The sequence below is a fragment of the Metopolophium dirhodum genome, chromosome 8 (genome assembly GCF_019925205.1).
Source record: "Metopolophium dirhodum isolate CAU chromosome 8, ASM1992520v1, whole genome shotgun sequence".
NCBI classification, from domain to species: domain Eukaryota; kingdom Metazoa; phylum Arthropoda; class Insecta; order Hemiptera; family Aphididae; genus Metopolophium; species Metopolophium dirhodum.
In genome coordinates, this window is record NC_083567.1 from 7,900,852 (window position 1) to 7,922,674 (window position 21,823).

The 21,823-nt window shown below is 34.4% G+C and overlaps 1 protein-coding gene across 1 annotated transcript; it reads left to right on the plus strand.

The window, feature by feature from the left end:
* Positions 1 to 4,449: 4,449 nt before the first annotated feature.
* On the plus strand, positions 4,450 to 20,831 carry LOC132950436 (uncharacterized). The gene is made up of 7 exons (XM_061021893.1): positions 4,450 to 4,882; positions 5,453 to 5,699; positions 9,919 to 10,151; positions 11,042 to 11,188; positions 11,309 to 11,560; positions 12,692 to 12,894; positions 18,934 to 20,831. The coding sequence occupies exons 1-7, from the start codon at positions 4,532 to 4,534 to the stop codon at positions 19,076 to 19,078; spliced, it is 1,578 nt and encodes a 525-aa protein (XP_060877876.1). The 5' UTR covers positions 4,450 to 4,531; the 3' UTR covers positions 19,079 to 20,831.
* Positions 20,832 to 21,823: the final 992 nt, after the last annotated feature.

Below are 21,823 nucleotides of genomic sequence, written 5' to 3' on the forward strand. Positions count from 1 at the left end.
TGTTTATAAACAAGATATATCTTATACTTGTTTGTTTTTTGTCCGTTTGAAGCCCTTTAAGTTTTGGAAAAACGGTTCTCAAAAATCTGTGCTGGAAATACAATATAAATAAAATAGTAGTACAAAACAAGTGATAACCTCCTTAAGTTTTTTGAATATTTTGGCGAAGATTACATTCGCACTTAAATTGTACCTTACATTACAAATTACAAGCTCTAAATTGGGCACACAAAACCATTTCCCATGTTAAGAACTACCACGTCATAGTACCTATACTGCCTACGAGTAGGAGTAGTAGGGACAAGCTATTAGTCTAAATAAGTCTAATAGATTTATAATCTTATACTTTCTTAACTATTATTATAACCACCGCGGCCGTGTTGCCATCGAATATAACGGATTACTGACAGGTATACTATAGTGGTTACAGCTGTGAAGGGTAATATGTGTTATTTGTGTTACATAATTGATTCTCAAGACATAATTAATAATCAACTTGAAATATGTTCATTATTAATCACAGATTTGATTGGTTGATACCTTAATATTTACTAATATTATCAATAAAATATGATAAAATGTATGAAATAATATAATTTTGAGTTTGTGTTGGGGTGGGTGCGTGGGTGGGTAAAATTATTTCTTGCTACACCTGAAACATATATCTTGGGTGCCACTATAATAAATTAATAGATTAGGATTCATTGATGGGTAAAATTTTATTATTTTAAATTTTAAAATAAATGAATGATTTTATAAAATGTTTTGTGTTGTATTCAGCAATCAGCATAGTATACTCTAGTTAAATTTTAAAAGTAAATACGACAAGTATACTGGCTTAAAAATCTGGCAAAATTAATAAATTCTAATGGATCATAAACAGAAATTCATTGTAACCAATGAAGTGTACCTATAAATTACAAATACGTGTTAAATAAATTATCTACTAATAATAATAGAAACAGCCTGACGTCATGCCAGCGGACGCACGGAGAAGATACCTACCCGTGCGATGTCTGTGACAAGTCGACAAGTCGTTCAGTATAAGTAGCCATTGGTCAGTAGGTACATCGACCATCGATGCACACACACTGTACGCTTTTTCACCGATGTGCTATCAAAAGGCTACTCCTATTGAAAAAGACTTGTCACAGACTTCGTACGGGAACGAGTTTTTCGCCGGTTTGACGGCACACAAGCGAATGTACACTGAAGAAAAACTGTACGAAGTATCATGTATGCGACAAGTCGTCGTTATTAGTGATGGTGGCAGTCTGATTAGGACTGTCTGAGGGTACGCAAACTGACGCACATATGGCGCACACTGATCGGATTGATCCAAGATCTATGATCCAAGGACCATATTGAAACAGGATAAATTGTTTTAACATATTATTATGTTAGCACTATTAAAGTCTTAATTTAGTCATGCACATAGTTGTTTCTTAATACTGAATTACTAATGTGTCATATGCATAAATAAATATCTACTAAATTTCGTATGGTAATAACAAAATGGTTTTCAATTTTTTATTGAAAATATTGAATGTAAACATTGCGTATTTTAGACTTCAAAAATATTCTCAAGTTAAAAGTATTAGGGAACCCATCACACCGGTGGATGTGCCTAATACGAACGACTCAATATTTATCGAATTATTGTTTCGAAAATAATCATTTCAGGAGTTGACATCAATTTAGTGTTCTTCTGATTTTAATATTAACACATTGGTTGTTGATTAAACTGAATAAATTTAACTTTACATTCGTCTCGTATCAGAATATCTTACATGTAGGTAATCTACTGTAGATTGTATAACAACAGAACACACCTTAATTAATACAAAAAATCTTGGAAATTTTGAAAATATTGGCTTTTAGTATATTATTATTTTCATTCAAGAAAATTAATAATTTTAAAACAAATTTAACAATTAATTAATAACTTGATGACAACTATATCGCAAAACGTACCATATTTAATTTTAAATAAAATACGAATTTTCAATAAAATGTAAATGAATTAATTTTGTACAAACTTTTAGGTTATAGGTACACTTTTACGTTTTGTACATTATACTTTTAAAGAAAAAATCGTAAAAAAGTAAAAACATAATATTTAATATTCATTAAAAAAAAACATATATTATATATTTAAATACCTATATGCGTTACACAAATATAATAATATATACTTTTTTTGCCTACTTTTAAAGTTGTAACTAATGAAAAAACTTATTTAAAAGTACCGACTGAACAGTTTTGAAATACCTAAATGATACAATCAGAAGAAAAAAATGTATGTTACAATTTTTTAGCTTTCAAAATGTATAGAATTTACGGACGCTCAACGTCAATAGTTTGTAAAAAGACCGATGATGGGTATAGAAATAATTAAATGTACCATTTTGAATCGTGAAATAGTTAATATTATTTCAAATATAATTGAAAAATATTGTATATGGATGAAGACAGTATAGGTAACCCCAAAGAAACACATAATAGTCTTATGTTAATCAAATTTGGCAAGCAAAACGTTTCCTTCGTTTCAAATTTCAAGAACTAATCGTTTAATAAAATAAAATATGTAATTTATGAATGGAGAATAGTTGTAGTTAGTATAATGTTCCTCATGACTAAGGTATAATGCACGTTGTGTTTGGAACTATATTATGGTGCTATACTTGTATATTATGTATAATACATATTATGTCATATACATATATATATATATATTTTAATACTTATCTATGTCTTAAACAAATTGATATGCACTTTATGCGTGCCATATTATTTCATATTTGATGTACCTTATAATTTACTTACATTAGGGTTTGCATAACCATCAGCCGGAATTATAATAATATCCTTTACCGGTCACGCTACAACAATTCAATAGGTACACACTATTGTGATGAATGATGATAATATAATAATCGTGCCATAGTGAATATTTGGAACTTGTATTATACGTATTAGTAACGTATATTATTAAATATTAAATAATCGTTTATTATGCGTTATTCATTTTAAAAACACTTTAATCTATTGGAATTATTGTCACTTCATGAACGCAGTATAAGGCCCTTTAAAATAATTAATATTCAATAATTATAGATACCTATATGTAATGTGTTTAACAATAAACAAGACGTAAATATTATATTTATTTTTTATCCTTCCGTTTGAAGCCCTTCCATTTTTGAAAAAATGGTTCTAATAAATGTATTCTGGAAATATATCATGAATAAAATAGCAGCGGGTACATAAAAAGTAATAACTTATTCAGATAGCTGAAATACTAGGTATTAGCTATAGGTATACACGTCTTTACATTACAGATAAAAATGATATAGTTTAGTACCTACCTATGTAGCTTATCAAACCCATAAAACGTATCGGCCAATACATAACAATATATTGATAGAATTTAATCAACGAAAGATAATATTATATGTTTCACCGAGATACGGATTGCCCAGCTATGTGCATCTACACAGACGAGATTAATGGTCGTAATTTTGGCGATTACAAAAATGAGGGCAAATATTGTGGTTATTATCATCTGGCGGAATAACGTGTTTACATCATGTCCATTGCGAGAAATAGGAAGAGAAAACGTGAAATATTTATTCTATTCCGCATCTTCAAAAGTAGGCGATTATTAAAGTAAAGAAAGGAAAACTGCAATCATAAAACGACGTGTTTGTGTGGTATGCTTTTACCGATAAGCAGAATACGCCGAGTGTCGTAAAGTAAGCCACGGCGGTATAGTGGGCTGCACACGCGTGTGAACTTTTAAAGTGACATTCCAGAGTTTCATGGTCGATTTAGGTAGGCCCATATAGGCTCAGTAGGATTCTAGAGTTTCGATATCTCGATGCCGTTACCTCGCCACCCATAAGTCGGGCAGAACGAGGACGTTGTTTATCTATCACGTCGATACAAATGAGTCCAAAAGATTCATATGTAGTATTAGATTTCAACCCGTGGTTTTCAAAAATTAAAAAAACGCGTCGTCTCAAACAAGAAAATCCGGATTTCCTTTCAAAAAAAAAAAAAACAAAACCAAAACCTAGGCAGTCTGTATTTGTGTGAGATAACACGCGGCGATAATTATTTCCGGCAAACACGCGTGGACCGAAAGATCTCGCTTAAACGACGACGAGGAAGAAATCGAAATGTGTCTGTCGCAAATCGGGGTCACCGTATACACATATGCAACATAATAATTATAATATGCACGTGTTTGCTCGCATAAAGGTAGTAGGTAGGTAGGTATATACCATATATCTGTATAAATTCGATGTGTTTACAACACGCATCCCGCGGAAGGCGGTGGGATCTATTCGTTGTTTCTTTCTCGCTCGCTCTCTTGTCGTGCCGTCCTTTCTCCGCTGCACCGATCCGACGTCACTCTCTCCCTCTGGCGCGCGCTTCGTGCCGCTCAAAGAAACCGGTGGACGCGGACCTCTCTCGGACGCCGGTTCGGTCAGTGCGATGCCAACTGTGTTAGCGTTCGCGTTACACGATGACGACCGTCGTCAATCATCATCTTCCCCCGTGGTCCGCGGTTACTGTGGTGTCGATCGTCGCGATCGTCGTCTCGTTGGCGCCGGCGTCGCTGTGTTCGGTGCAGCAGTCCAACAGCGGCAACGGGCTATGGGACGATCTGGTGGGCAAGTGCGACGGCCCCAGGAACACGATGGACTGCGTGCGCAGCCGGCTGTACAACTACGTCGACCACACGTTCGAATCCGACTTTAACATCACCGACGGGCTGACATTCACGAAGAACTCCAACGACTACGAGTCCATGTGCCCCCCGGGCAACAACGAGACCACGACCACGTCCTACCGGGAAGCCCGAGCTCCCGAAATGGTAACTATTACGACTCGTTCGATTTCTGCGCGTTTTCAGCATTTTCGTGACATTTCGGCTACAACGATCTACGAGACGAGGCTTTTCCATTAGGCGTCGGCTGCCTTGTTGTTGATTTTTTTACTTAATCGGGCGGTTTTCGATTAGGTCGCTCCGTGACCGCAGGAACCGCAAACCGGGCCCACTCAATCTATTTTGCCAGTACGTGTGCAGGCTGTAGGCGTTATACCGGAATCGCTCGTTTGCATTTGTCGTGGAATTGGGCTACGACTGTACGCCACTTACCACGATCGCGTTAAATAGGACCTAATGTAACAATAATATGATAACGCGGAAATTGTGCGAGAAAAATGTGTACCGTAATAATAATAAAATTCGACTGATTAAAACCGGTTGGCGGCTGCAGTGTTTCTACCGACGACCGTCAACTGGTTTGTTGTGAAATAACTGTTTTAATCTGGTTTAATAGCAAACATTCATAATTGTATTATTATAATATATATATATCCCCGTGGAGGCGTTATAATATAACATCGTGCTAGTTATGCTGATCGTTGTTTTGTTTTTCAGGAAGAAGAAGCAGTGGCCGATGACGGCTGGACCGACGTCACGGATCAGCTGTACAAAAAGGGCGCCAAATACTTGGCGACTCACGACTTTGAAGCCACCGTACCGAGTTTTTTGGGAGGTGGACCCGGCGCTAGGGTCCGCCTGTCGCCCAAAAAAATCCTGCCCGATGGCGGTATAATTCTGCGGATGGACGTGTTGCCGGCTGCAAGAGACGCCCGATCGCCAAGGTTCATGCACAAGATGATAAGTAAGCAACGCGTTCGATTATAATATATAGTACTCTATATAGGACCCTAATTAAGTCGATCTGTACCTATGTGGGCGTCATTATAGTGACTCATGCTTAAGATAATTGTAGTGATTTAGGTGTCCGTAAGTGTATCGTTACATTATAATATAACTGTTAAACGTATTGCGTTCAATATATATTATACTATAAAACCAAGCGGGTAGGTGCCTGGATTTCAATTTAAATACCAACCTAGATCTGAAAAAGCAGTTTAATTAGCATTAACGCATAGTCAGTCAACTTATGATCAATATTACCATAAGTCGTATACTAAATATTATACACAGAGTGTTTTATCTACTCTATCCATGTTGATGAATTTGAATTAAATGACAAACATGTCTGTTTGAAGAATATTGCCAAAACGAATATATTTTTAGACGTAGACGTTGAATTCACTCAAAAATAATTCATTAAAGCAATTAGTCAGGAACGTATTTGAATACGTTGTTAAAAAGAGAAAGCATTTAAACCGTCTATAAGGGGCCTTGAACTTGATTTGGATGGAATCCAAGTACGGCGACTCCGATTTACCACCAGTGAGTTGTAATGTGTGTCAAAACGATGTCTTATCGTAAATACACCGTGATTTGCAATAAATTATCCTCATTATGATTAAATATAACATAACACTCTAATACTAATATTTTGTTTGTTATTTTTCATGTACAGTGCACACATTATTTACTCTCCTTACTGTTTCAAATAACTATATATATATATTATCAAATTATTTATATTGTATCTATAGTATACGTTATAACACCCTAATAACATACAACAAATTATTTCGAGTGTAATAAATAATATTATTTAACTAACTAATTGAGTCCAAGAATAATCACTATCCTTAAAATGTAATCATACAGTTAGTAAATCACACTAAGACATTACTAAGACATATTACTCTTAAACATTAATAAGAGTTATTATTTATATTTGATGTGCTAAGACAAACAGTGGAGCAGATTAGTACAGTAGAAATTTACAAGATATACAATTAGTTTCCTAAATATCCATGCCACGCTCCGGTCCACAAATCATTAAATTGTTATGAGTAGGTATAGCTAGGTAATAAACAATATTGTTTTAATATAATATGCGGTAGTTATAACGAACAATGTACATATTATTATACATCAAAAATAATAAAACCAAAATAGAGTTAGACATATTAAATTAATCTCCCGGTTAAAATATGTATACTATTTTTTTAAAAGCTTAATGTGAACATGCTATTTGACAGATACAGGATTCTCTGAATAATTAAAAATACTTCCAAAATCAAGAACTCAAAAATAACAACATTTTTCTTTCACTTCTTTGGCTTCAAAGAGTTTAAAATACGAGTTTTTATAGTTATTTTATTATACATGCCTTAACATTTTGAATAACACATTTTCACTGAACATGTACATATTTTAAAAGTAGGTAGGTAATACAACATAAGACAGCTAAATCATATAATATATTGACCAAAAAATGATCACACAGTTATACTGTATTAGAATGTAAAATCCAACTTAATGTTATGTAGAAAACTAATAAAAACACATATGAATAAAATACGAGTTTCATTTTTAAATACAAAAACCTGTGACATTATTATAAACTTAGAATGTATAATATATTCTAAACTCTATAAAATATTTTGAGTAGTGAAAATTAATGTAAGTAAATGGGTACATGGGCTGTCCATCGTAGTCTGTAGGCTGTAGGTACATCGTAATTTATTTAATCAGGCACATGAGCTATTGTGGCTGGACTGGCTACTACCTAATTACATATTACTTTCAAAATCAGAATTATGGTCTCATAGCACTTAAATAATAATATTAGAAAAAAACCTGCATTAAGAAAAAAAACTGATTTTTTGTATCTTGATAACATTATGAATCATGTTTGGAATTTAATAGAAAATACTCGGGGAATGGGGATAGTTATTATAATATATTATGATACAAAGAATATTTATAATCGTATTTGTATTCAAAAAACATTCTTCAAGTTAAAATAAAACTTAACAGCTAACTAGAAATATTAAAATGTTTTTTTAAAGTGACTTCTAAAATATCAGTTTAATTTAAGGTTTTTTTTAAAAATTATAACTCATGAGATTTAAATGTTTTTTTTGTACAAACAAACAGATTAAATTATGTTCAAAACAATATCCCTAATCTCTTATCCTAAACTAAATATTGAAAATATTTTAATGACATCAATGTTTGTTTTTGAGTTCATTCATTTGTTTATTCGAACAAAATGTGCTCTGTTACAATGTTTTGAATATTTATGAAATTGTTTTAATGATAAAATTTGTTGAAAATAATGATTAGACCATGCTCAGAATATAGTTTGTATGCTGAGAAACGAGCTTTTTAATATTATATATACCTATTACCTACAACTGTCTGCAAATCCTTTAAAATAGACAAAGAACATAACTATCAGTAAGAAAGTATGTACCTATACCGTACTCAAAATCAAAGTTAGACAATATATTATATTGCTCACAGTTTATATTCAGGAAATCGATCGATCCCTCGATGAGGCATTTTAAAGCAATATTAATATTATGTCCTTGTGGTAAAAATGAATTGGAAAAGTTTTATTCAATGATTGAACCAAAATGTATCGGTTAAGATATAGAAATTATCTATGTCAAACATTTTACTTGGTAACTAATTCAATACATTTTCAATTAGTTTCGGTTCGTCGCGCGTCGCGTGTGCGACGATTTCAAATGATTTTCACGCCAAGTACAAACACGCCGGACGTCATCCAAATTGTATGGAATTGCGTTCATTCGTCAGCCCGCCCACTTTTGTCGTGTGTTTAGCGCTGTTTACGGAACAGACGCCATCGATATTATAATAATTAGTTAATCGGCGGTGCGACGGTGATAATGTCATTATTTTATTATCATCATATTATATTATTACTATATTATACTATCGTATTCGCAATGTTGGACGACGTCGCGTGGGAAAATCGGTCGTTTCTTTGAGCGTGTGTTCGCGGATATTATCATAGTAGCATATTATTATTAATTTGAAAACCGACAGTGCGTATCGTGTGTGGCAGGCAGGTATCCACTCGACAGCGGGTAAACTATGAAATATCTGCTTCCTGCCGCACTCTCACTGGCGGCCGTTTTGGAATAATACCTAATGTATTTCATTAGCCTAGATTTTCGTGATGGTAATAATAATTATAATTGGTATATCGCGTAGGTACGCGCAGGTTTCGTTAAGCCGGGTGAAAAATTAAACGAAAAACAACTACAGCCTGACAACGCACACCATTTTTCGTTGTGCTAATGAATGGCACGCAGGAATAATAATAATAATACCACCTAATAATGTAACAATAAGACGATCCACGACGTCCGCGAAAGGACCCGTAGTCATATAAATAGTGTCGTGTTGTACCTATATAAACTGTAACACTGATAAAATGTACACGACTTACGACTAATTGGTATGTTATGATAATAGGTACTAACCGTGGCTCGGGACGTGACGCATTTGCATATATTTTGTTTGGAGATTAAATATAAGAGAAATCTGATGAGATACAAATGTGTTTCGTGTTGTCGGTAATTAAAATTAAAAAACAATTACCTATTCCTACCTATTGTATATTTTTGCACGCATTGGTATTTATGTGTTTAAAATTATATCGTAAAGATTTGTTGGGGGTTTTATTGCATACTTTATATTTCTTTTGGTTATTAAATAATTTTATTTATAAGAAAATAAAAACGTTTGAATAAATAAACCAACTGCACCCAGAAAAAACATGGCTTCGTGAGGTTTTTATTTTTAATCTAGCGTTGTTAATAGGTATGATAAATATTCAACATGTTCGAAAAATAAATAAATATTCATGTAAAAATATAGGTACTCAATGAAAATATTTGTATTTATTGAAATTTCTCCACTACAATTACTACTCTACAATTTCACTATATAGATTATTTTTTAATAATATAATATCAATTGCAGCACATAATAATATTTAATTATGTATTTCTAGTTTTTCTAACTGCACATTTTAAATGTGTTTCGCTCATTTATAGTAATATAGCGCCTCGAATCCTGCGGATAATAACAGACGATAAGTCTGTAACGAAAAGTCGATAACAGATAATAACAATATCATATGTTTTACGCAGAGCAACTGTTCAAAAAGAAACTCATGTCCAGCGGGATGGCTCTGATGTTGATCATCAAACTGATCAAGGTCAAGGTGCTGTTCCTGTTGCCGCTGTTGATCGGAGCGGGCGCCGCCAAGAAGATTCTGCTCAAGGTCCTGCTGTTCGTGTTCCCGCCGTTGGCCCATTTGTTCAAGCTCTGTTCGTACTACCACCACCACGCCTCCAAGTTCTATCACTTCCACCACCACAAGGTATGCGACAATGGATAGCAATCGGCCGGTATAAGCCGAAACGTCGATCGAAAAATCGTTCTCGATCGTTTGAACTTTACGCATATAAACTATCGTTTCTTTGATCTGCCGACAATCGTTCGCAATCGTACAACATGTCGGCCGACATAATATCAGTATTGCGAAGGTCCAGCGTATACGATTGTACGCACGAATTCATAACGGTTTTCCATTAAGGTCGTTGTCTGAGGTGCATAATTTTTAAGGAATCGCCTCATCCTCTCTCGCTGTTCATATTGACCTGTGCGAAGTTACACACTCATCTCCTAACCGGCCATATTTTAATAGGTACAAATGGTACGCCAACAGACGTATATTATGTGCAGTACCGCGCGATTAATCGATCCTAAACATAATGTACAACTACTTGTTCGAAATCGAATTATCATACTATCCAATATACGTTGTTATTCAGCAATTTTTTTCCGAATGACGATAGGATAATAATTAGCGAAACTCAAACCATTATACATGCATAGCAACAACGACGACTCGGGGGGTCATGAAACATTTATAATGAAATAAGTAATAACCTATGTGTCCGTTTATCATAATTATACCATCGCGCCGAGACTTCGTTACGCGCTCTCGTCGTCTCGTTTATAATAACGCACACGCATTACACACGTTGCTTTCGTACAATTGACAGCCCTCATTAATACTATTGCAACAGTCATTGTTTAGACTGTCCGGAGTATGTGTCATCGTATTATTATTTTGGCGAAAGCGGTGCGCCGTAGGTATGCCAGATCAATTCAGTTGGTAAAATTCGTGCATGCGCTTTTTAATAATTCATAAAAATAATTTATAATCGTGTTTGATTCATGACATCGATTGTTTCGTCTATACAGGTGAAGCACCACCACCACCATCTCAAGATTCCTGTACCAGTACCTGTGCCAATCAAACCGCCGCCGAGCTACCACGGCGATTACTACCCTGCAGGCCCCGCGTTGGACCATCCCCCGCCATCGTCGGGACCATACGATTCTCCCGAGGTACCTACGTCGTCATAATATAATATTTGTTTGGTTGCTTTTGCGACGATACTGTCCAAACTGACCCAATTATCATCGTTTAACAATAATGAGTGTTATTGATTTCGACGATCGTTTTAGTTGGGCGGCAATGACTATTACAACCGCAACAGTTTGGAAATGAACAACGTCGTGTCGGACCACGCGGACGAGCTGGCCAGTTGGGGTTTGGGCGAGTACGGGGAAGGCACGTCACAGTACGATGCCCCCAAGTACGAGTACTCGGCATCGCCCGCGCAGTACGAACCACTCAAATATGGCGGCGACGGCGGTGGAGGTCCTCCACCATCGCCGTACGCTGAGAAGTACGTCAAGAGGGTGGACAGCAATTCCGTAAGCATTATGAATATAAATATTTCGCACTCGTGTCCCATGACCCTTGGTCAACCCTGTGAATAGTAGCCGATCAATAGATCGTGTTTATTTCCCTGTTAAGTCCAAACCGACGTGTTCGAAACGTAGATTATGACGTACTTATTTACAATATGTCTAAAAGCTGGGCAGCATGAGTCAGAAAATATAGCTGATATGAAGTCAACCCTCGTCCAATACATGGGCGAAGCTAGACGTTTTTTATTGGATCGGTTTGACCTACAAAACGTATTATAGTAGACAAACATTTAGACAAATAAAGTAGATGTGGACACGGCAGTAAAATAATACTAGTTTTACGTAAATTTTACGTGTTGAAAATTCATTTTCCTAAATCGAAAAACGCAAGCGTTTAATAATTTTATTACTAACAATGATTTCGTGTGGACGAGATTTGAGGTTCCGAAAGTGTACTGCACTGCAGTTTAGTGTAATGACGTATATAGTCCGTCAAATTAATGTAAATATTTGAATATAATCTGTGTGACGCTGTTCGCGAGTAGGTACGCGATGAAGTTTAGCGCTGAAGGTATTTGAACTCTCCGCCGCGGTTATAAATAACGAGCTAAACTTGTTCCGGGTGCACATTAACACATTACGTATTGTGTCGTTTTATGGAACGAGTTTCGTCAACATCGATAGTTCAGCGTGTAGCCGTACATAGGCAGCTGTGTTAGCGATTAGGTACTTGTAGTACTTACCTGCTTTTATCGTTTAGACGACGTTAGGGGAACTGTTTGTATAATATTATATAGCACTTCCTTATCGCTACCGTCGTTTATTAAACGGTTTTTTTTTACCGTAGACACAATTTCACATAATAGACATCAATTACTTATACTTTACCTTGGTGTTCAGTACTTACATAACATAATATGTTACACTGCAGACCTATAATCTCGGACCCATCTCTTTCGTTGAGGGTGTGTGTGAAAAAGGTTTGATGGTTTTTTCTCCACATCTCTCGAGGCCGTGAATAGTATAAGATAATATACTATAGACATTATACTTATGCATTGATAATATCGTATGTGTTGTATTCACTGTCTTGTTCCGCTAACTAAACGCGACCACCGACGCAAATGATTTCAGGCCTTGGGCAGACCACCGCCCGCGCTGCAACAGGTGGCGACGCACGACCCAGTGTACACTCCGGTCGTACAGAAATTGGACGAGATATTCCATGAATTGGCCGTGCACGAGGAACCATGCAAAGAGAAATTGGTGTGCAAGATGTACGGCGACCCCGGCAGATTCAGTCCGCACAGCAATCTGGTGTCCGCTCAGTTAAGCAGGTAACGAATTGACGATTTTCTGGTTATTAAACATTTTTATGTATTGCGTGCATATTTAACATCGAGTTAAACTAATAATTTATTATATATTATTTATATCGAGACGTAGTTACGATATTGTTGGTTTCGAATTTACATGATTACGGCTCAGAACGGAAAGGGTGGGAGGGAGGTGGGCGAGAGGGGCCGGACAAACCCGTTCACCTACTTCCGGGACATTTTTTTTTCTTTCCCATATAAAAAAAAAACGACCCGCACCGCGCGACCCACTTGTATATAACCTGTTCACTACCCGACTACGGCTGGGACGACCTACTTGGTGCGCCGCCGCCGGCCGATGGGATTACTATATTATGATAATGCATTATAGGTCACGGCCTTGAACTTGTCGCCGGGCTAGCACACCGGTCAGATATAATATGTATAGAAATCGTATCGGCGTGGCGGTGAAACGGAAAACGACACAATAAATCGATGCCGCCGTCGTATGTACGACGATAATAATTAAGGGCCGTTCGTACAGTAAAGTGTCGGTTAACGCTAACCGACTGATAACAGATTTTATTACCGGCAGAATTCGGCCGGTTAAGTGTCGGTTAACTTTAACCGGACACTGTAAGAACGGCCCTTAGTATTTGATTTATATAATATTATATAGTATATACAATATAAGCATTTATTATAGTATAATATTATTGGAGTCTGGTTTGGCCCGGTGGTTGGCCTTAGTCACTAACGTGTTCTGAGGTCAAGCATCGGCCGGCGTTGCTAGTTCCCGGATGGGTGACAACCCGGGTTTTTATAGTGACGAATCCTCGCCCCACATACACGCGTTCCTCAACCAACCGTAACCTCCCCCCCCCCAACAAAATGCTAATGGCCATGGTTGCCGATGTTTAAGATCAATAAAAAAATTATACACAGGCAACAATGCAATGTAATATACTTATACGCTCCATCACCTGCAGGCGATTGACAACGAATTGTACACGAGCATTACGTGCGCATATAATATGTACAAACACGCACCTGGGGTTAAATCTGTGAGATTCGTTCTGTTCTAATGCGCCGAGACAAAATGTAATCAGTAAATATTTAATATTATGTTGTAAAGGCTTTTGCACAATATTGTATAAGACGCATATCTGTGCAATGGTGTGATACTGTCTCTTGAAACGGTCCGTGAAAAAGGAAATCATTGGCCCGTCTTAAATTTGGCACACTTTTAAATTGAATTGGAATTACGTCCCTGGTGCAGTGCGTATTATATAATATTATTTAATATTTATACACACGAGTTTTGTGACAAATATTTCACCGTGTTGTGTACTTGTGTGTCGTACTGACGTCACATTTCATTATATTATGAGCCTTTTACGTGATGCTACAGTATAATAATATGCATATAGGTACCTACACCAGAAACCATAAAGACGCGTCGATTTATCAGACCGAAACCACATTCGACCGGAGCGTATACCGCGAAAGTGTACTCGGGAAGCACGTACGCTTTAATTTTGTGAAATTTGATTAATTCAATTGCGAGGAAAAAAAATTAATAAAATAAAAAAAGATACTCATCGCTGTGTATAATATAATATTTGTATGGTACACGCGTGTTCTACATAATAATATACATGTCTCATCGATTAGACAACGCATTAACAGTATAGGTATAATATTTTGGTGGGATGAGTCCGAGTCATATAAATATTGGCATCTAAAAATCAGTTTTGGGTAATGTTGTTTTCTATATTATACTGATATAATTATGTTTTATTATAATATGATCGCAACATTTTCATTTTTTAATGTATATTCACCATATTATTAAACGTAAAGATTAAACATAATTTTGAACATCAATAACAAACCCGTATAAAATAATAACATTTTATCAATCAATCATAATATTTTCGTTATTATAGTGAGCATTTTCAGTGCGGGATGACTTTTTACTATAATATAATCACAATATGCATCATAACGAATATTAATAGTTCTTTCTACATAAACATTGGCGATTGAGAACTAGTAAATCCATTTGACATCGCAAAACCAGAATTGCTTCACAGTAATATGATTTGCGATTCCCTTTGTGTGTAATAAATTAAACGAAATGCATGTTAACATAATATTTTAATCGATTTTTTGATATATATATAGGGAGACATGATTTGATCGACTATCGGCGTTATAGTTGTACTACCTTTTTAATTTATATCGAAGCTATTATAAGTTCAAAAAACAAAAACCCAACAAAATAACTGGTTTATTTAGTTGGTTATACCTTTGTATATGATAAAAAATAAAAATTGATTTTTCTAACGACGTCATTGATCAGGTCAACAACCGAAATCATCTGGCGTATAATATTAAAACGTATCATTTTACCTGTATCGATTTCGGCTTCATCCGTTTCGTTCGAAATCGCCTCATTTAATAATAAGAACAACAGACTATATTTAATAGTAGAAGAATGTCCCATAACCATATCCACCGGTGATTTTTGCATGTCATAATATGTCAGTCCACCATTTCTCTCGACTTTCATAACTCAAATAGCTCAAAAACAAAGTCGCATATTAACTCTAAATTAAAACCTATAAGGACTTGTCATTATCTCACGAGACAATAATACATGTAAGTGATTATGAATTAATTCAACGCGAATTACGCGTGGGAATAATATAATTACCTTGACTAGTAATATGTCGTTATTGTCTTTTTAGACAATTGCACGAAGACGACTCTTGTTCACCGCAGACGGCAAACATTGTTACACGTTACACGTTGTCATAAAATTATACAAATAACCACGAACATATTATAATATAGTATATAATAATAATACTTGGGCATTGTCGAGATAAACAAAATACGGATGTAATTTATTGTCTTGTACAAATCGTATTTGATTCGTCCACGGCACAAATAACGGACAATGAAAGATCCATGTCCAAACGTGTGTACAATAATAATAATAATAATAATAATAATAATTATAATAATAATATTGAAATCTCCTTGCCATAGGTCACTTTCTTTGACATAATAATGCGCTAAAGATACCTCTGCGATACCACTGCGATGCGGCACGTATAGTGATTATTATGATCGGGCAAACAGAGTATAAAAAAAAAAACTAAAAAACAATGTCCTTGGGTACTTTCATTTCATCTCTTCAATAATTCCGCCCACAGACTGCAGGTTTCTTCTTCATCACAACGTCATACGCGCGGGACTAATACAATTTCATTATATTTTCATGATTCATAATGGATCGCTTCTACTCGAGTCATTGTAACAAATGTGTTATTATTTCCATCATTATCATTATCGTTGTTGTTATTATTATTATTATTATTATATTGTACGTACGTGATTCCATTGTTAGCACACTGACACAAATTCGTTGCCGATTCGTTGACACATACGTACTAGGAAAAATGTCTGCACAACCAGCTTGTCATCCCGCAAAACTGGATGCATTATTATTGCCCTCGTGGCACACGCTCAGGAATGGACATCGCAGGCGACCATCTCCAAACCTAATTTCTCCGACTGTTTTAGACGCGAATATGTGGTACTTCCTATTCGACCTAACGGCTATAACGGCTAACACGATGATAATTGACGATTGCGTAATAATTACAAACTGGTTTTTCCCATAAAACTCACCACTTCAAACACGCGTTAAAACCATATTATTAGCCTATTTTACCTATATAATATTATCAGGTACGCATTGAACGGAGTCTAGTGCGAAAATTTTTTACCGCATGCAGACTTCCTACTCTAGATTCTCCGTGTTGATTTCGATGCAGGTAAATAGTTGTGTGAGGATATTCTCCAATAGTGGTCGAGTTTAATACCTACCTATATATATATATATATTTATGTATAGCGCGTACGTAGGTACTGCTCGATTAAATTTACCATTCAATTACTATAATGATGAAAATTGTAATGAGATTATGCGTTACGATATAGGATATGATTAGGTACATCATATTATTACTACGCAGTGTGGCAGAGGGGGGAGGGAGGAGCACGATCTCGAATCTCAGGTACTAAAGTCCGTAGCTGGGCCCAGATTTTTCAAACTTAGTGTAACATGTTTAATTTCTAAGAATCGTTTGGCACGAAGTTATTCCCATCAAACATCAAAAACACGCAATACAATAACGAATAAAAATAAACGTATGATACAAAAAATAAAGTTTATTTATCCGGATAAAGTGTCACGATGGTGGCTGCTGTGCATACTAAAATATACGTGAAGCTTATTTTTACAGTTTTTTTCTTTACTAATACGTTATACATATTATTCCTGTATCCGAATAGAAGTATTTTTCCCACAATTAGATATAAATTTTGTATTTCTTGCTAAATCGAAAATTAATTTATTGCAAAATATTAGTATTTTTGGAACCAGTTTTGGCCAATTAATTGTATTATATAGATTTAGGTTTGTATAGGTAATTTGTTGACATAATATATTAAACTCAATTTGTTGATTTAAAAATTGAATTAAAGTGTGCACGGAAAGACTCCGCCAAATTATTAGGACCGAGATAAAATTCGAACCTTTTATTACGCATGATATTGATCATTACCGAGCAGAGTTTACAATTTTAACTTAACGGAAATAATATAAAAGAATATTTTAAATATTAATATTTATGAGACAAATTTTTTTCATCGCGTACTTATGATACATTTAACATTAATTATGTATGACAATTTTTTCACGTCGACTGGTTATGTGATATTCCACATAAAAATATAATACGAAACGATTAGTTGGTGATTATATAGGAAAATAAGAAGTGCAGATGCACTCAATCTAATAATGCACATGGAACTCGTTTATCACTATAAAATAAAACCAAATATTAAAAAACACTGCAAGGAAAGATTTCAGCACTCTTCGCACGCCACGCCCACCTGTTAATATAATATATAATCACGGTTTATAATAAAAATATAAAATATCATTCAATATGCAAAACTATAACTGTAAATGATTTTTTTTTTAACCGCGGTAAAAATGAAACGATCCTATTGCAGGTCTGTCTGTGCACGATCAAAAGAAGTGCACAAAATGTCGAGTTAATATTATTAACTATAATAATAATAAATAATGGCACAATGAAAATGACTCGTAATAATCTACACACAACACAGTCCTCAGCGCGTGTTCGAAACCGTTGCCGAGCGGTTTGCAGTGTTTTCCGGTACAATATAGGTTCGTTTAGAGTAATATAACATTATATTTTATTAAAACGAACACACGCACACTAATGGCATGGTACGCCATTTCGGCGGCACAATTTTTTTTTTTTTTTATCGCAAAGGATAAGGGTTTATTTATTTTCCTAATACGAAACAATTTATTTCGTGTTTTCGCGACCACTGCACTTATATTACGCATCTATCTTGATTACCCGTGTAACCTGCGATTCCACGATACAATAGCTGCACGTATACAATGCGCTTACAAGGTTGTTGAAATTCGTCTCCTTTGCCGCGGTCACTATTTCGCCGCCCAAGTCTGTTTTTGATTTCTAATATAATATAATAGTAATAATGTTCTCTTTGATGTCGTACCTATATAGCTATAGAGAGCGACTCGCCGTACACTGCGGCGTACCGTGTAAGTACCGACGGATTACACGTCAGATATAATATAGGTAATATAATAAATACAATAAATTACAAGTGTCGAACAACAATGCTTTAACACTGACTGTTCGCCATGGTGCCGTGGTATCCTTGCGCAGTGGTATAATATAATATAACCTAATGACTTTGATACAAAGCCTTCTAACATCTATTCTCCGGAGGGTGCGTCGGGCGATCAGCGATCACTGTGTTATAATAGGTCGACATCATGTACCTACGTATACCATATGGTTGTGCGCGCCTATATAGGTCCCAGGGGAACTCTGACCCGACTATGGATTTACCGTTATGGATTTCAACGGTACCTGCACTAATCTCATTAATAACTCTGTTTTTTCCTTTTGTTTACAGCGAGACGGCTGCGAGTTCCGGCGGAAGAACGGGCGTCAGCCTAGACGCCACGAGACTGTGGCGTTACGTGCAAGCGGCCAAGGAAGGCCAAAACGGCGAAGACTGTCGCATCCTCTATCAGGCGTGCACCATGATCGGACTATGATGACGACGACTGACGACGAGTTACTCACCGAATAAAAAATAACGATTTTTGACATTAATCAAAAAAAAAAACAAAAAAAAAACATTTGGAAAAAATGAAAATTTTCTACTCTGTCAGCCGTCGCCCGGTGCACGAGTACCTACAACAGTTCACACGGTTTTAGTAATTAAGGCGTTACAATTTTATTATTCATCCTTGACGATATTGACTCACTTAATTAATTATTTTTTTTTTTAAATACCTTCAACGCTTATACGAGACACGCGCAACATATACGTTTAGGTATAGAATAAAGTAATAATATAACACTAATATATTATACACACACATCTAGTCACCTCAATCCGTAGATATAGGGCAGCGGTCATAGACATACCTATAACCAGACAATAATAATGTTAAAAAATCGATCGATCATCGGTCATTAAGTGTATCATAATAATATTTTATACTTATAGGTATACAACTGTTGAAATTCGAATAACAATTAATAAGTGTAGGCACGTCTCATATTGTTACGATATAAGTAGGTACCTACACAACAATTTACCACGACATAATAATTATTAATATTATGATGTAAACAAAATATTGTATCGAGTCGCGCATGCGCAAACTCGTGATTATAATATTATTATAATCCTCTTTGACAATAATATTTCTATGTTATCGTAGAGTATAAAAATTATTCTCGATTCGTCCACTGTTAAATTAATAGTTTTTAAATGAAACTATATTGCTGTATAATCCTTGGTAAATCTCTGCACGCTGCTCTTTATGCGCAATAATGTCTTCGCTCGTAGGATTCAATTATTATTATATATAGTACACTAACCGATTTCAAACATATTATATTTTATTATACGCCTGACAATACCGTGTTCTCACTCTCATTATCCTTATAATAGTATATTGTATTGTTTAGTTATTTATTTATTTTTTTTTTTTTTACCGTAGGGCGAACTGTAAGATTTTTAGTGCGGTGTATCGCGTTACGGTTTTAGTAAAACACATTGTTTATTATTTTATTTATTTATTCATCAACCTATATAATAATAATAATCATATTATATTATATACAATTTTATTTGACGTGCCCATAAATTTTGAATATTGTATAAGTAATTTATTGATTGAAATAATGTGATAGTTTAGAGATTACATGTATTAGTACACCTATTAAAATGTACATAATATTATATAATAGGTAGTGAATTAGGTGTACTTTACAATATTATTACCTATAGTAATTTATTATAGAAACTATATAATATTATTATACCTATCACTGATATCAATATTCAAGAACCTATGTACCTATGTATTATTTTTTTTTTTGCTGTTTAAAACCAAATATTGTAACTTTGTGAATAAGTAATATTTAATGTTATAATGGATATTTATTATTATATCATCGAGCAAACAGTTTTCACAGTCACTTTAGACGTTAAAAAATAAGTAACAATAGTGCAACTTACAACAACTATGGTAGTTTAAAAACATTATGACGTGTTTTTCATATTATATATTTTATACAAAAAGCGTATATTATCTTAGATGCTGTATTTAATACTATATTAGTATACGTCTTCAAATTATCGTACCTGTGTCACGGAAACATTGACAAAGATAGAAAAAGATATTTTATAATATATTTTTTAACTAAGTTTTACATATATATTTTTATCTAAACTTCTTGATAAATGATATTATATTTTCGACGAAATAAAATGATTAATTGTTTGTGTATTTATGTCCATTTGTTTTAATATTATATACTCACAAATACTCTTGCATACTTAAACACAATATGTAATTATCATAATGCATTTATAGTTAATACGGTTAAATATACACGTTAGATAAACCAGTTGCTTGTTCGATCCATAGAGTAATACAGATGGCCCGTTATTCTCTACGTATTACTATATGGTTCGATCAAAAGAAAATAGGTACTCACCTAGTCTATCGTCTGAAATTGGACTGTTGAATTATTATGTGTATCGAGATGTATTTGTTCTTAACAAAACCCTCACCTATAAAATATGTGATGTGCTGATGAAATAATGTATACTACTTTTTGTTCGATAAGCAATGAATCTATGATCGTATGATATGAAATACATTATACCTAACCTTTTACAAGCTTCATCGTGAACAGTTTCAATCCTCTTAGTTGACAAAAATATGATGAAATGTGCCTATTAGCATAGTATTTTTTTATACTCTAATATCTATTATTACATTTTATCGAATGATATAATATTCTTTTTGTATATCTATAATATTAAATATTAACGATTAGAACATAAGAAACAAAAATTTTATTTTAGATAAATATACTCAAACAGTGGCAAACATAATATAATACTAATCATTATTCATTATTAACTCTTTGAGTCACAGTGGTTTTATAATATTATAGAAAGTAATAACCATTAAATTATAATTATTTGGTATTTTCTTATTTATTAAAAGATGCTTCATAGTAGTAATAATGTACATGTATTCTATTTAAATCAAGATCAATCCAAGATAATGCTTACATTGTACATTTTTTTTTCGTTTCATCATTCTAGGTTTGTTTGAAACAATTTAATAAGAAATTGTTAGTTAAAAAATATGACATAAAAAAAATTTAACATGTGCCTCAAACTGTAAAATATACTATACACGTAGGTGTGTATAATTATGTATATTACATTGAAACCTATAAAAACTTTTCAACAACACAATCATATAACA

Excerpts from the sequence above, each read along its gene's own strand:
- LOC132950436 (XM_061021893.1), top strand. The coding sequence starts at position 4,532 with ATGACGACCGTCGTCAATCATCATCTTCCCCCGTGGTCCGCGGTTACT. Across the intron at positions 4,883-5,452 it reads AAGCCCGAGCTCCCGAAATG|GAAGAAGAAGCAGTGGCCGA; the intron begins GTAACTATTACG and ends TTTGTTTTTCAG. Across the intron at positions 11,189-11,308 it reads GACCATACGATTCTCCCGAG|TTGGGCGGCAATGACTATTA; the intron begins GTACCTACGTCG and ends CGATCGTTTTAG.